At 40.7% G+C, this 17,395-nt stretch overlaps 1 protein-coding gene across 2 annotated transcripts in view; it reads right to left on the reverse strand.

Annotated features, from left to right (window-relative positions):
• The window catches only part of LOC149785659 (uncharacterized), a 47,597-nt gene extending 31,455 nt beyond the window's left edge, over positions 1 to 16,142 (reverse strand). Inside the window, exons 1-2 of one of the 2 annotated variants that reach the window (XM_089931230.1) lie at positions 15,999 to 16,142; positions 15,126 to 15,220 (exon numbers count right to left, since the gene is read on the reverse strand). In XM_089931230.1, the coding sequence (XP_089787356.1) occupies positions 15,126 to 15,220; positions 15,999 to 16,125 (222 nt within the window). In that variant the 5' untranslated portion in view covers positions 16,126 to 16,142. Of the gene's footprint in view, positions 1 to 15,125; positions 15,224 to 15,998 lie in introns of both variants that reach the window. The other variant, XM_089931229.1, reaches the window with a different exon arrangement.
• Between the last annotated feature and the right edge of the window lie 1,253 nt (positions 16,143 to 17,395).

Consider the following 17,395-nt stretch of genomic DNA (forward strand, 5'->3'; position numbering starts at 1 on the left):
AGATTTCTATCAACGGCATAAATTGTAAACTGTTCAGTTGCGTTCTTGTCTATAATTGTTGATATTGTATTGTTAAACCCGGATGAACTCGACGATAATATATTAAACTGCATCATTGAAACCAGTGTCAATCGATAAATGCCCTTAACAGTTGCGGTGATATTTACTGTATTCTGTGTAGGAGTCCAATCGAATGATCCATGCCGAATTGTGTATACTGTGTTGATGATGTTCTCATGAGGGATTTTTATTTTTTCGAATTGCTCTGCTACTCTCGGTAGTCCGTCTTTAATCGCTTCAACATCAGTTTTAATCGTTCCTATTTCCTGGATATGCGTGTCCACATCTTTTTTGTTCGCTGCAACATTAGTTTTGATTGTTTCTATTTCCCGTGTATTCTCGGTTATACTTTTTTTGTTCGCTGCAACATCAAGTTTGATTGTTTCTATTTCATATGTATGCACGTCTATGCCTTTTTTGTTCGCTGCAACATCAGTTTTAATTAATCCTATTCCCCGCCAATATGCGTCTACATTTTTTTTGTTCGCTTCAATATCAGTTTTGATTGTTCCTATTTCCTGTGTATGCGTGTCCATATTATTTATGATCGTTGTAACATCAGTTTTGATTGTTTCTATTTTCCGTCCATGCGAGTCTACATTATTTATGATCGTTGCAACATTAGCGCCGATTATTTCTATTTCCCGTTCATGCGTGTCCATATTATTTATGATCGTTGTAACATCAGTTTTGATTGTTTCTATTTCCTGTCCATACGCAGTGATATCATTTATAGTTATTGTGATTTCATCCGGTTTGGCATTTTTTTTACCAAGGAATTTATCAAAGTTGTCATCGATCCTGTTAACATTTTTTCGTAACGAGGTAAATTGGCCCGACAGCGTCGTAAACTCCAAAATAGTATTTTTTATTGTTGCAAGATTCGGTTCGGTTACCGTCGGGGTTCCAAAAAAACTAGCGGTAGTGAGTTGTATATCGGTGACAGATTTTTTCACCTCGGTGGCAGATTTTTTCACATGCGCGTCAAGTTCGATCACGGATTCATTCAACCTTATAGTACCGTCTCGGATTAATTCTATTATTCTCTCTATCTCCACTATATGTTTACCTGGTCTGAGTCGTCCGTCGCTGGTATACAGCGCGATAGCGTTCTCGGCGGCATCACGCTGTCGTATTAAAACGTCATTCAGTGACATATTACCGGATTTCAATTTACCCTGGCGGTCTTGAAATACAACTATTTCGCCCGGGTCAACACTTGTTAGATTCAACATATCAGCGATTTCATCCTCAATTAGTTTTTTTATGTCGGCGGCGGTCGTTTCCGCGGATTGTTTCAGCGCCGAAACCGGTCGCCCCCAGATATCAATCATTATTATTGTAAATGTTATTCTCTAAAATCCGTTGAGCTTCTACAACCCCACTAGTGTATTCGTTTACAACCACATGAGGTGGTTTCCGCGATGATGAAATCGCCGCGAGTACGTTCAATACCTCACGGCCACATATCGGTGGGTCACTTAATCGCTGTGTTGGCAGCGTGGAATAAAAAACCCGGGCTGAACACGCCCGGGCTGAACACGCCCGGGCTGAACACGCCCGGACATACCGCATGAACTCTTTCGGCGGGGCTAACCCGTATGAATCAAAATAGACGATTGCACGCGGATCAATCGCGTACGCAACCCAATGAGTTCCCGCTCCGGAGGACCCATCGAGGTTAATTATGCCTGTTTCAGTATTCCTTGGGGCCGCCGGTAATTGATCCCTCATAAAAACACCTCTGAAGTTTTTTATCGCTAGCGCGTTTGCGGCGCCTATTAAATCAAAATTAGACATGGGAGTCATTGACTCCCGAGTCAATAAACGGTTCCTGGTAGTCTTAGACCCTTTCCCGAGTACCATGAATACGGGGTTCCCGGTAGTCTTAGACCCTTTCCGGCCACGGGTCGTTTTTTTTTGTAACCTTTCCCGGTTGCCTTCTTCAATGCCATCCCCGCCGCGGTACCAACGGCTCCTAACGCCGCCGCCTTAGCCACTGCTGGTGCGGCCGCGGCAATCAACGCTGGAATCGCAGCTAACAGTGGAAATATCCCACCGGTCCTTTCCATGTTTTTAATTGCTGCGGCTGAAAAATCTATTTGAACACCCTTTTTATTCTTCATCGCATCATTGAAATGTTTTATTTGACGCGCCGTCAACGATATCTTATGATTACCACCTGCCATCTGTGACGGCTTCAGCGTTATTGTGGTTCCGCATTGTTTAGCCGACTTTGATCGTAATTTCTTGACTTGACCATCAGTCAACTCTACACTGACGACACTATACGACATTTATTGTAAACGCGTTTTGTGCTTTCAATTACATGTTTTCCACTGGCGCATCAACGATTCTCATTCGTCCACCAACGCCTTCTAGCAGCATTGATTTATCGCTGAGAATGACAGCAACCGCTCTATAATTAACACCACCCGGGGCTATACGAGCTCGGAAGTGTATATCAACGACGGATTGTCTCGTTAAATCAAGATGTTCCAGCGAAAAATAATAAATCGGATACAGGTTTTTAAAATCAAGTTGTGATATTTGCAAACCAGTGTCGACGTTTTGATCACGACCCATATACGACAGCAATCGATGATACACACGTGCGATATGGTTGTCGCCGTAATTAAGCTGTATATCCTCGGATGGTTCCTGTTGTCCGTTTATTCTCAGCGAAACATCCCTGACTCCTAATTGATCAAATATCATATGGCTGCGTTCTTGACTACCCAATCGTTCCCTATTCTGCAGCGCTATGAATATATGACGCGGGGCTGAAACACCCTGTTTTGACGCCAGGTGCCATGTAAACGTATCGGCGACGTTATCCTCTTTAGCATCAGTTGTTACCGCTAGCCAACTCAACAACGATTTCCCTCCCTGTTCCATAAATGCTAACAATCGTGCTTCCGTGGTAACTGATGGAGTCAGCACCGGCATCCACAATGCCATTTTAGTTAAAACGACTTTACCGGCAGCGACGCCAGCAGCACGCCATATTGCATTGTTATCATCGCCCCTTCGCGTCAGCGCGATTGTATGCTTAGCCCCATAGACAACTTTTCTGACATTTCTGCAGAATCCAAATATGTGATGGAGTGGAATCGCGCATGAAAACTGTCGGCGTGGTCCTTGCAACATTCCTACTCGTGCTGCGAATCCTAGATTGTAATCATTGTTGGTGCTTTTTATAATATTGAAATTAGCGCCTGGTCTTGCTCTGCGGTCTGGATTGGCTGCTTCAGCCTGTGGGTCAACTGCGGTATCTCTTTCCGCCAGCACGTTAACGTACTGAAGATGGTCAGCGTTATTGGTGGTGTCCTTCGAAAACATCATAGATGGGCCCGCCGATCTTGTATAATCATCCGAGTATCTCGCCAACCCAATTATCGTTGTTGCAACATCAACCTCGCGTTCTATTGATTCAATTTCTCGCCCGTCAATAAGATATCTGGCGCTCTCAAATAACGCCATGATACCGTTGTTGACGAAGCCAACTCGAACACGATGGTCATCTGCGTATGGTGCATTATCGGCGGCATTTGTCACGAGTTCTCCCTCGATTTCGATAAACGCTTCACACGGCAAAAAATATTTACTGGTATCTTGGACTTGAAGTTCAATTCGCGATCGTAGGTCGGGTTGCGCTGCATAATAAGAATAAAATTGATAATCACGGACAGAATCATCCCTGCGCACTGGGGCGTCCATATCAAACGCGGGATCAGCGGTTCGCGCAAACATTCTATTATTTATCATGTTGATGTTTTCAATTGAAATCCATCAACGTCGTTTTCGTCGTAAATTCTTTGAATTTAAACCACTCCCCGCTATCGCGTTCATGAGCGCGTTGGTTGCCGCATCGGCGGATGGCGAAGTCGCCAACGACTGAGTCGTCGCCAACGACTCTAGTTTTTCTTCCACGGCGTTATTTATTACTTTACTGACATTTGCAGGCATCACTGTCGTTGATGGCATTACCGGTGGTTTCTGTTTTCTTTTTGAAAATCTCTTGGATTTCACCAACGACATTAGTTTGTCTCGTGCGGCAGAAAACGCCCTTCCGGCAACATCTCCAATGGCACTAATACCCTTATCACGAATAACATCAATAGCCTTCATTCCTAATTGTTTGGCTAACGGCGCTACTTTTGGAGCCATTCTTGTAAATAACCCCGCAATGGTGCTACCGAGACCATCTCCATAGTACGCGCGGTAAATAGGCAATCGCGAGTTTACCACGTAGACGAGTACTGGTTTATCATGGTTGTAGTGTATGATCATCCTTATTAAAAACACCAGTTTTCCAATTAATCATCCACGAGTTCGTCTATGAGCGTTCGATATGCATTAATGTCCATAATACCGCCTGCAAATAACCGCTTGCAAATATCAGCGGCCTCATTGATTATTTCCGGAGAGTTATTTCCGGCTCGTTTTCCTCCGATTAGTACTTCCAGCCGTGATATATCACTGAGAACACTATTAGGACAGGTAACGCCGTAGGATTCTTTACCAACAGAGTATCCTTTTCCTTTTTTTGGTGTTATACTCTTAACTTCCTTGTGGAATGCGTCGTAATCGGATTTACTACGATGTGGTAATGCATCTTTATGTTTACTCGCTAAATACACTATTCTTGCCCAGTCCTTTAACGACTTTATATTTTTCTCGTAACCGCTATTGATATGCTTCTTATCTCGTATGCTCTTAGCAAAATTGTTGGCAGCAAAATTAATTAATTCTTCCCTGTTGCTGAAGCCTCTAATTTCATCTATTGTGCTCTTCTTGAGTACAATACGGGGTATATTCCCCTCTTTTTCTTCCGGTATTTCTTCTTCTGGTGTTTCTTCGGGTATTTCTTCTTCTGGTTCTTTCGCAGTAGCACCTAATTCTTCCTCGTCGGCCATTGTAACATAAGGTTCTTGTGGTTCGGTTATAGCGAGTGGTGGTGGCCTCCGTGTTGTAGCAGCCGCTATTTTTGCAGGGAGTGTTTCTAAAGACCTTTTTGTTTGTTTTGTCTCTGCCGCTATCTTTTCAAGCGCACCAAGAACGGGTACAGTTACCGCCGTAACATCCTTAGTCGCTTTAGTTACCGGGGCAAATAACTGTTCACTTCCAACAGCAAAATCAGTTTGCATTTGTTGTCGCGTTTGAAGTTTCTCTCTCACTCTGTCTCGTAACGGTATAAACTTTCTAAGCGCTGCTAGCCGCTCTCTGGCTAGCCGAGTAGTAAGTGATTCACCTACCATTATTGTAAATTGATCCGCAATTTTCTAATTTTCCGCCGAGTGTACCATCGGGGGCTCCACGGAGTTTTCGTCTATAATCCTTCTAATGTTTTTGATCTTACTAGAAATCTCCCGGCGTCGTTCATAAACACGTCCGAGTTTTTTTCGTATTATTTCAACGGCAGTGAATAGTCCAATGAATGCATTTGCGTCATTGTGGTACAGGTTCTCATTAATCGTATGTTGTAATCGTTTTATAAAAAAATACTCGCGGGCCAGGGTAAAACGCCCCCGTTTCGACTGTTCGTTAATAATCTCATAATCGGATAATATTTTTTCACTGTCGAGACCATCAGATAATTCAATTCCTTGATTTTTTAATTTTGAAATCTCGGCTAATATATTATTGATGTCTTCGATATTCATTATTCTTATAAAACATCTTGTTTTTAAATAAAAAGAAAAATGAAACCCCGTGTATCAATTCCGAAGGTGTTTAATAATTCGTTAGACGTGACCTCGTCAGCGCCATAGGCGCCGGTGACTTCATCACTCGCTGATTTCTGTTATATATGAAAATCGAATTCTATGCCCGGTCTTTTTTGAGATCGCTGAATTCTGTATTCCTTCTGCAACAAATCGTATTGAGGCGATATAAATGTCAAAATATTTTCCTGCCTCATTCATCGACTGAAATATTTTTTCCTCGTGAGTTGTTGTATCAAATGACTTTACGGGTTTTGCTTTCTTTGGGTATTTACCGGTTTGGCCTTTTTTGGTATTCTGACTTTGCGAGATAGCTTGCAAGTTTGTAAGAGAATTATCAGTCTTATTATTATTAATATGATCAATCACAAGCCCATTTTCGATTAATCCGTTGAATGCTTCAAATACAATCCTGTGAACATAATACTTCTTTTTTCCGGCACCAAACATCAAATACCCCTGATTATTTTTCCATCCAACCGGCTTCTTCAGTCTACGATTTCTAACAATGCCGTCGCGAGATGCCTCGTAATTGACGACCAGGGGATGCGGCTGAAATTCTTGGTCCATTTGTATAATAATACTACTTGTCTAATTTATTATTTGGTTTAATTATGAATCTTTCAACGTAGTCTTGGGGGGTTTTAATGACGAAATCGGCGGTGGGGTCAATGACGGCGTTTTTAATTCGCTTGTCATAATAGCGTTTTAGTTCCCTGTATCGCTTTCCGCCACAATTAATACACAACTGCGATTTTCCTCTTACACCGACGTGACAAACCAAGCACGGGAGGGGGCCAAGAGAACCATTACGAACGCTTTGTAAATGATACCCGCAGAATTCACCTCTACATGATTTATTGCACGGGGTTGTCGACCCAATCATCAACCATTTGCAGTGATTCATTATACTATATTCTTTCATTTAAATACTTGTTTTAATTATATGGATGAGTTTGAGAGATTAGCAGTAATTAAGCCCTGGAAAAATATTAAGTTCAATCTCGATAGAGTCCTCAAGGACACACCAAAAGCGTTAATAAACGATAAAACCCTGTTGAATAAAATACGCGATTGTATCAATGAATTCAAACGTGATGGTGCATCTCATAGTTGGTCAACATTTCGAATTGATGGTGTTGTTGATGCTACCATGAACGACAACCGCGCAGCAATGATAATATCACAACTTGACAGTAAAAGGTATTTCTTCAGAGTAAAATTCATTGTCCGGGTGGAATCAGGCGATTGGATCATACGTGATAAATTTGAACCAGTTTTCAGCGACAAGAAAACAGTCACTGTCAGCCGCGACTCCAAGCCGGGGTTGTTAACCGGAATTGACAGACCATACTATGAACGAGCGTATCCTGAAACAGCAGTTGTTTATGGAATATACCCGTTAAATAAGAAACCTGATATCGGAAAACTGAAACCGATGAAACAGTCAACGGGGATAAATTGTGTAGCAGAACGAATAATAGAGCATTTTACAAATGCATGTCGAGGAAACAAATTGACTGATTTACGACGTAGCAAAATCAACCAGTGGGAACTAACCGTAAAAGAGCGTGGAGCGACCATCAGCGACATAGCGAGATTAGAAACATCGCTGAGATTTCCAATAACCGTTACAACGATAACCGGTGAAGTATTACACGAATCAAAGTACAAATCAAAGGGAGCCCCAATCAAAATTATCGATCATAACGAACACGCATGGACGCCCGTGATCACAATATTTCCACGGAATAGAACAGTAAAGTATATACCCGAAGAATTCCTGGGAGAACAATTCTCCAAGGACGGTTTTCTCGCGGAGAGGAAACTATTTGATGCTATTGCCTACTTGTGTAAAAACGACCCTGTATCAGTGTGGTTACTTCGCAGCGCTGAAAACGATGCGGATACCTTTGATCAGTTTGTAAGGCCAAACGGTGAATTATATCGCACTGAAGCATTTCACAACAGGATGAAAAAAACCGCCATAGAATTTGAGGAGCATGATGAACAACTGCTAACAAATTGTTTTACGATTCCATCGGTTGCGGCTCATGTTGCAGCAAGGAAAAATGCGTGGAGACCAACGCGCAAGGAATTTCTGCCGGATGTACAATCCAGTTGTTTGGAGTATTATCACGGTGGATTATGGAACACTGAATACAACCGCGACGCTATGATCTCGGTTGATATGGTTGCCTGTTATCCAGCGAGTTTTCTCGGGTATGGATCCGCCGCCGAGTACTTTAGACGATTTGGACACCCCAGTCATGAAATGACTCGTGTTGCTATTAATGGACCACTGCCTGATTTTGATTTAACCGGATTCGCTCGCATAGTATCATTTGAATTCGCGGCAGGACTCCATCGCTGTTGCTATATTTGGATCGGTAGACACATGGCTGAAAAGAAGTGGCTGCCAATAGCGCTGCTACGGTATATGATTGATTGTAGCATGCTAGTTTCGTTGATTGTCAGTGACGCGATTATATCATACCGGGCACAGACTGAAGTCTGGTTACCAGAACCGGAGCGTCTAGATAGCATAATTGACGAATCCAGAAAAAACATTGATGCCGACGAGGAATATATCATCGAATGGTCCAGGAGGATATTTAACCAACGAAACCGCGAGGCAAAAGATCTCGGTAGAAGAATAATCGGTAAGTTCACACAAGGTGGAAAAAACTGCGACTACAAACGATATTGCTCACGGCTGATTATAGATGACGCAGAATATGATTTCGTAATCAAGGACGCAGTGGCAAAAAATAGATACGTGAACTGCAAAACAGCTTTCTTGTCCAATGGAACGAGGTTGGGTACAGTTGTTACCTACAGCGATGGAGACAGCCCAGCATACCCGCATTTGAGGGCGTCTATGCTGGGTTATGCCGCTATCAATTTATTCTCGATGATAAATAGATTCCCCGATACCGCGGTTAGAGTAGCAGTTGATTCGTTTTATATTGACGTAGCGTATAAGGGAAACGTAGCCGAGTTTACTAGTCCGGACGAGAGTTGGGGTACATGGAGAATTAAAAATGAAATACGACGCGATTATTCCCCGTCAGCAGATGTCACCGTTGAGAACAACTACTTACGCGGTGATAAATTGTCAGAATGGTCTAATGCACCATCGTGTTCTGATCCAATTTGTAGACACAAGACGGTTTATTTAAGCGGCTGTGGCGGGTCAGGAAAGACGACTCGGGCAATTGAATTATTTCGAACGCGGGCAAGTATAATCGTGCTTACACCGACCCATAGACTAGCGCGAGAGATAAAACAACGAAATGTTGACGCCGTTACTTATCACAGCTTTTTTCGATACAGCGGCGGTGAGTGGACTCCTGATCGAATGGGTGAAAAATTTATTCCTGAAGTTATCATCTGGGATGAGATATGTACTGTTTCGTTAGATACTTTACAAATGTTTCTTGAGTGGTTGCTGCGCGCGAATACAGCGGTAATCATGTGTGGGGACCATGGCCAACCACCACCATTTGTCGGCGAGGGTCCACATGATTGGTTAAGGGGTTTTGTGGACTATTATGAAGAAACCGATACTGATTACCGAGCACTTGATGAACAACTGCGCGAGGTTAAAAAACTAATCAGATTACAGCCGGATAGAGTTCAGTGTGAAATAATCCGCGAGGTGATTCCGGAAACGCCGTTGAATGAATTCTGGGAAACATGGAGACCAAACGATTTGATTGTAGCGAGTAGAAAGATAGTCAGAGACACACTTCAGCGGAAGTTGTTTACGTTGCATAAGGAAAAGTTTCCAACGCGTCCAGTGCCGTTATGTTATAGACCCGCGGACACACGGCGGCAGAACATTGAAGTTGAAATTCCAGCCCCGACAGCGTCGGGGACAAAAAAACAAATTCTCGTGCTGAATGATATCGTGCTCGTTGATATCAGCGTCGTCGAGGACGCGCTACGTGCTGATAAATCCCCGTGGACGCTAGGATACGCAACAACAATACATTCCTCGCAGGGACTAACCATCACGGACACAATTGTTTGGATAGTTGATAATCGCATCGAATGGTCGAATCTAGTCTATCTTGCAGTGTCCAGAGTACGAAGGATAAATCAGCTTCGAAGAATTGTTGTTGACGAGGTCAGTGACGGAGTCACCAACGACAAAGTCACCATCGATGCAAGCGTCATTGATAGAAAACTCTCGGGTTACCGCCAACAGGATAAAAAAAAACAGCGGCGTTTTGATATTGATGCCGAATTAATAATCTCGCTACGACAACAACAGAATAATCACTGCGCGAGTTGCAATTGTATAATGAGTTGGCGTTATTCGGATAAAGACACTCGCCAATTTACCGTGGATAGGATCGATAACAGTCTCGGTCATGTCAAAAACAATGTGAGGTTGACCTGTCTTGAGTGCAATAGACGCAACGGCGCTAGTTAAGACCACGTGGGGGCAGTTGAGTATCGTTAGGTATCACTTGTAGTTGCTCGCGTGTAAATCCGCGCTGAGGAGCAGTTGAATCCAGTCTATAGATCGGTGGTCTACCAGTTGATCGTGTTATCGTTGATATGTTATGTGTGGTAACACTCCAAATAGGATCAGTAGCTCTTTTTTTACCGCCTTCAAGCTCTCCTGGTTCATATAGATATCTAACAGTGACATCGCCAAGAATCGGCTTGGAAACGCTATTTATTTTTGATCTTTTGGGTATATACTCGTATTTAATCGCGTCGCTGGGCTTCATGTTGATTACTCGGGTAATCTCGTTATTTAACGCTACAATTACGCCTGGCAACCTTTTGACCCATTCACGAGATCGTTTTTCTTGGATGAATTCCTTCGCGTATTGATATCCAAATAACCGTTCAGCGAGAGTCCGATTGAATCGTTCAACAATTGCCTGATCACGATGTAGCGCAGTATGACCTCGTCGTATCGCGACGCTATGATGTTTCAGCGTTGATAAAACAGCGCCGCGAAATTCACTACCGGGATCAACTTGTAATAGATTTGGCCAGCGCAGAGGGCCTCTTCGATAAATTCTTTCAAACGCAGCGGCTACTTCAGTTGCCGACTTTGTTTTTAACGGCTCCGCTTGTTTGTATCGACTCGCAACATCAACTACGGTTAGCGCGTATTTGTAACCGTTGTCATGCGGCAAAAATAGTATATCAGCCTGATGAACTTCATTAGGTACGCTGACATCAAAGCGCGAGAAGTTGATTTGTTTAGGCGGTGGTAGATAGATTTGCCATATAGCCTGTTTGGATAACCAATTAGCCGCAGTGGCCTTTGTTACCTTTGCAGCGCTTGCAAGCTTACCAATTGCGGCCTTCCCCTTCCAGTATCCTCTCGGAGAATAATAGATGGATTCCATGTTGTTATTATAAACGCTATCGTTTTCAATTACCAGCGCCAGAAGCTCCGCTTCCAATCATTAATTTACCTTTCATAGCCGATTTTACCAACCATGAGGCCAATTTTTCTTTGACGGATTTATCAGGAATAGCATTTAATGCGTGAATTAATTTTACATCCGCGATATGACGCTGTTGCAGATCGCTACTTTTGTAAGCAACATCATGAGCATGACACGCCTTATCGATAGCGTTTATTGGATACTCACCGGGTTTGGGCTGATTTTGATCATCGAGTCTAATATCTAATCGTGTTCCGGGGCCACAGTAGTTATATCCTGGGAGGTGTTTTTCTCCTGGATACTTTGCCCACGGTGTTCCGGGGAGTTTTGCCAATTTGGCTGCGATGTCACCTCCTCGCTTTTTTTTAAAACATCTCCGGGTCTAATAGAAATAAATCTAAATTTCTTTGTACCGCATTGTACACACTTGCCAGTAAGGGCCGATCTGTTATTTCTTGTTGTAGCGGTTGTCATATCATTTGTGCCAGTACGTACTCTACACTTCACACAATATAGATCCATAATTTATGTATAGAGATATGAATATAATTGATTTTTCGGCGACTAAAACAAGAGAACCAGTTAAGCATGTTGCAGCGTTACCAAACTCGATCCGGATGATTATCATCGGACCATCTGGATCCGGCAAGACGCAATTGTTACTCAATTTAATAATGAGATGGATGAAGTGGGATAAGTTGTATTTGGTTGCTCCTAGCGTAGATGATCAACGATGCTACGAGGTGTTGAAAGATTTCAACGAGAATGCATCAGCGATCGCTAAAAAAAATGTTATTGAGTTTATTACGGATATCAATGATGCACCGGGTATTGATGATATTGATGGCGACGTTAACAATCTAGTCGTGTACGATGATGTTATGTTAGACAATCAAAAAAACCCAGCTAGGATATTTTCCAGAGGCAGGCATAAAAACACTGACGTGATATATGTCACTCAACGATACACTCAGATTCCAAAAGTAATTAGAGACAACTGTAATATTCTTGCTGTGTTCAACGGCGTTGATACACACACGCTACGAAATATTTGGCAGACATGGTGCGGCGGTGACATGGACTTTAATGTTTTTCGAAACTTTTTTAGTCATGCTCAGTCGACCCCACATGGATTCGTAACGATAAATTTACATGATCCTCGGACACGATATCGTATCGGGCTTGACCAAATATTCGGTTAGTTGTAAATAATTTTCATTGTAAGATCATAGCAGCAGAGGGGGCAATGACATCGACGCGGTCGTCGATGTGCTTACCGGACGCTGACGACGCTGGGGATCAGCGCGCAGAAGGTGTTAATTAAACCAAATGACGATTGGACGATCCCCCAACGACTTCGTCGTTTTTTTTTTACCAGGCGCTGACGACACTAGATCGTTGAGTGCAGAAAGTAATAATTAAGCAAAATAACGATTGGACAAAATGTCCGATTCGCCCCCCCTGCTGCTGTATAACTGTTTTCTATAGAGAATTTGGGCAGTCGGGTTTTAAACGATTGACACTTAAAAGGTGTTTTATTGTGTCCCATTTGAGTTAAATTTTTGATTTTTCTAGAGATTATATTTCCCTGGAAATATTTGTGCTCTAAAATAATTCTTGGACGAGAACAGTTATCAAAATTTACACAGAATTCAAACACTGGAATATTATTTTCTGTGATTCAACAAAGAACTGTTGACATCATCGCCTTCCATTTTGGATTTCATTGGGATTAGAGCTGTTTTATTACGAATTTTTACTACTAGGACTTTTAGTTTTCAATTCTTGGATTATTCTTGGATTAATTTTGGATTTGATTCGTAGAACCGTAAGTTATTTTTATCATTTTTACCTTGTTTTTCTAGGGAAATGAATTATTTGTTAAATTTTACAAAGCTTGTTGTCTTCACTCTTTTCTTGCTGCTGTTTTAAAGAGCTATAAACGTAACAAGTCTTTCAACATCAGCAAGGACATTACTGGGACTGAGTTTATCAAGGCCACCGTTGGAAAGATCACTTCCATTTTTTTCGTTTGTTACTGATTGTTGTAGATACTCGTCGATTTTTCTTCTTAAGATGTTCTTGTTTTGTTGTTATTTCCTCTGCTACTTTTTATGTGTTTTTGTTTTACTGGTTCTTGTAGCTTATATAATTTTTCTTCTGCTTCCTCTGCTTCATAGATTTTGTCAATAGCATGACCATTTCCACTGGCACTGGGGCCAGGATCTGTATCTTTTTTCTTACTTTTTGTTCAGTCTGCTTTTTTCTTACTTGTTGTTAAGGTTGATTTCCTTTCTGCTCTTGATTTCTCAAGTTGCTTCTTCCGCTTTTCTTCTCTTTGTCTCATTTCGTGTCATCTTCGTTCAGTATACTCACCTACTGCCTGTTTAAAAATGTCAAATTGATTAAAAACTTCCCCAGATCTGATCTGCGAAGTATCAGTAACGACGTGATATATCTCTATCACGATATCCAAACGCTGAAATATTAATTATTTGGTCTGGATCATGGATAGCGGCAATACCTTAGGCCGTAAATTTATCTATTATCTTGGTTCTAGCTTTTGGAGGTTCAGGTTGTGGTTGAACTTCAGGTTTTGATTGAGGAGGTTGCTGGGGTGGCGGTCTTGTTGCTTGAAGACGCCCAACACTATCAACAGGCAATGTCTCAAGAGCTTTTTGTGATGCTTTAGTTGTTGTAACAATTGTCTTGGCTGGTTCGACAAATGATTTAAAAAACTGTTCTGTACCTTCTATAAATTCCATCTGAGACCCCTGACGCGCATGTAGTTGTTGTTTGACAGAATCAAGGACGGAGAGATATTTCTTAATTGCCTCTAGTCGCTGTCAAGCTAGTTTAGCTGTGTGACATTCCATAGTTAGCATTATTATTGATACCATTGTGATTTAATTAAGCCACACACATATCAACAGGGAGGAAGACAACAAACATTGAGTGTCCGACGGGTAAACAAAGTCACATAAAAAACGAAAACACAAACGTCAAAGATAAAATAACAAAACGAGCTAACCCAATTAGAGAAGTCTTGGTCGGTTAGAGGCTTCGGTTTGGTATTATTGACCTTACATTTTCGTTTTTTGTAGGAAACTTTTTTTCGCGAAAAAATCCTCCTAAAAAGTTGTTGGGTTCACCCTCCCTGCTGCTACACTTTTTTTAAAGTCCATTGTCTTGTGTGATGAATTGCTTTTTGGAGCAAATCACACAGAAAAGAGACATTTATTAAAATGGTGTAACGTTTGTCATTTCTTTAAGGTGTTGCTATTTTTATTGCATTGTTGTTTGTAAGATATTGCTTTTTTCTTTTCTTTTATCGAAGATTTGCTAACCAGTCCATAATGCTACTTGCATTCAACAGAGAGCAGCACTAGCACCTAAACAGGAAATAAACTATTTATTGAATTAAGCCTGTTGGCTTTGAGGTAGGGTGGCAAACCAAACAGGTACAATTCGACCGGTTCTGAAAGGTCACTTGCACTATAAAAAAATCCCAGTCATTTTACTCAAATGCAACTAATGTTACAAACCGCATCGTAACCTATGCTTATATTTCTACATGCTGTGTCCAAGTGAATGTCTAACATACGTGAGATAGGTTTTGGGCATATGGACCTATAATCAATCCATTCGATTAATACATTGTTGAAAATTGAAGGAAATATATAAAGAATTGAATAAGTATGGACTGATTATTCCACCATTACGTGTCATTACAAATTTAGATCAGCTTGCACTTGATACCTTCGGCAATTGTTGCAAACGTTTAAATGAATTTTCCTATTTCAACGAGAAATATCTTGATATAGTTTAATGTATCCCGATTTTTTAAATATGAATGATGCAAGTACATGTACGTGCAATTCAATGACACTGTATCTGATAAATATTTTCTAGAACTTACCACTTCATCCCCACTGAATGTCAAGAAGAAGTCTCTGTGAAATATCCCAGATACTATGAAGCAGTCAATATTGTTTTGTACACCGGAAGTATCATCTTCTATGGATGTTAAAAGCATGATATTAATGAATCCAGAGTATATAATGATGTTATATCTATCTATCTATCTTTATTTATTTTATTAATAATAATAATAATAATAATAATAATAATAATAAAACTGCTGAATATGGATACACTTTTTTTAACAATATTTCGTCGCCTTTTATAATTTTTCAAATTTACTGTCATCAAATTCAAAGGAAAGAGGACAATTACAGGTCATATGACAATAACCAGCTTGGTTAATTTGATAAATTAACTCTGTTTCATTTTTAAATGTCCCTTTTCAAATACTGTACATATAAAACGCTATCTTTGAGCCGATAATCATATTTAGAAAATACCGTTTTCTTATTCCCATAAAAGCCACCCCTTTTTTGAAATTTAGATATCAGAGAGGAATATTGTTATTACAGTTTCTAATAGATCTTTTACAATAACGTAGAGTCAGTGTTTGACCAAGTCATACAGTAAAGATACCACTTTATTAGAAATGGTTTGCAATTACCTTTCTGAACTATTTCATGTTTGCGGAATACGCCTTAGTCCACCTCCAGAATATTACATGTGTTAAAGATGGTGACTCTAGGGGATACAATGTTTTCTCTAAAGTATGTCTAGCAGTTAGCATTACACCTTCTTTCAATAAAGACAATTATGTGCGGTGTCTGATAAAATACCCGACTATTAAATACGCCAGGAATCTAAAAAATTTAAACTATTGGTATATTAAATACGAATTTATTCTTTTAAATAATTAATGTATACAAACCAGAGTTCCAAACAAGGGCACTGTTCTTGGTGCAGAGACACAGGTCAAATTTAGGGGACACATAAGCCCTAACCCCTACACATAGGGCTACAGCCAAAATCAGCAAAGGAAGTTTGAGCATCTGCATAACTCCAGGTTCTTGTAATCAATCCAGAAGAACCGACCTTATCGATTAGTATATAATATAAACGTTAGAACTGTACAGATAAGACATGAATCATAAGTGATAAGGAGTAGATCTGGTGAGACTAAATGATCTAAAAGTTCCGACACGGGTCATTCATTTTTGAATGAGCTGAGAGCTCGGATTTTGTTTTGAACGGAAACGTCCTGTTTGGGTTTTATTGAATACGTGGGCATTTCTTTACCTGATAATGATGAGTGTATAAATAAATCGGGTGGTTGGGGTGGGCAGGTTTTGTGGCGGAGAGGATAGGTTGCAGGAGAAGGTCACAGTGAATATATATTTCTAATCAAAAGAGCGACCGGGAATTTTGCCTCCCTTTCTCCTTTACCATCTAAATAAATGGTTGGTTCCTTAACCATAAAACAGGCCTGAAGTTTGGATCGCTGATCTAACTGACATAAAGTGCTACCCTTTTGAAAGGGGGCCCATGGTGGCCGAGTGATCCAGGGCGCTCGCCTGTACAGATCATTCACTTATCTCACATTTGTCTGCGTTGGGTTGGAGTCTCAGACTTGGCGGATCTGGGTATGTGAGAAAGCTTGGCAATAGCTTCCAACGAGTCGGTGGTTCTTCTCGGGGATTTCCCGGTTTTTTTCCTCCACCAATATACTGGCCGCCGTTTATAGCCTGTCGTGTGCTGACATAAATGGCTTAAAACACACAAAACCCCAAAAAGCAAACAAATACCGTTTTAAATATGTTCAGTTAACATTAGGAAATGAAAAAGAAAACGTATCAGACTGAGGTCATCAAAATGTATACGGTATATCATACCGTTTATGGTATTCCTTAAACTTTAAAGGGATGGATTTGATTGACTTTAATTCAAGTTGCGTTTTGCATAGGGGACACTAAACATCAGAAAGTAGAAAGTTTGTGACATAAATCTGTAGAATACCTTGAAAGAAAGATTCAGACTGAGCATAACATTGGCTGACTTTGTCAAGTGTAAAAAGTAATTACAAACAACATGCAAGCAATTTCTCTGTGAAATGACATATTTCAATGACGACTGAAAATATAAAGTATTCTTGAAAAACTAAATAAAAGCCCAATTGAAGAGTTAGCACTTACATGTATGGTATATTTACGTATTGCGTTTGGGTAAAATCCGAAGGTTAACATTAGTTAGCCATCTTTGAGGACTTTTTAGCGAGAAGTGGAAATGTAATGTTAAGAAAATGTTAACAGTTTAAAATGATGTACGATT

This window comes from Sinohyriopsis cumingii, chromosome 13 (genome assembly GCF_028554795.1).
Source record: "Sinohyriopsis cumingii isolate HCF-2022 chromosome 13, ASM2855479v2, whole genome shotgun sequence".
Classification (NCBI taxonomy): domain Eukaryota; kingdom Metazoa; phylum Mollusca; class Bivalvia; order Unionida; family Unionidae; genus Sinohyriopsis; species Sinohyriopsis cumingii.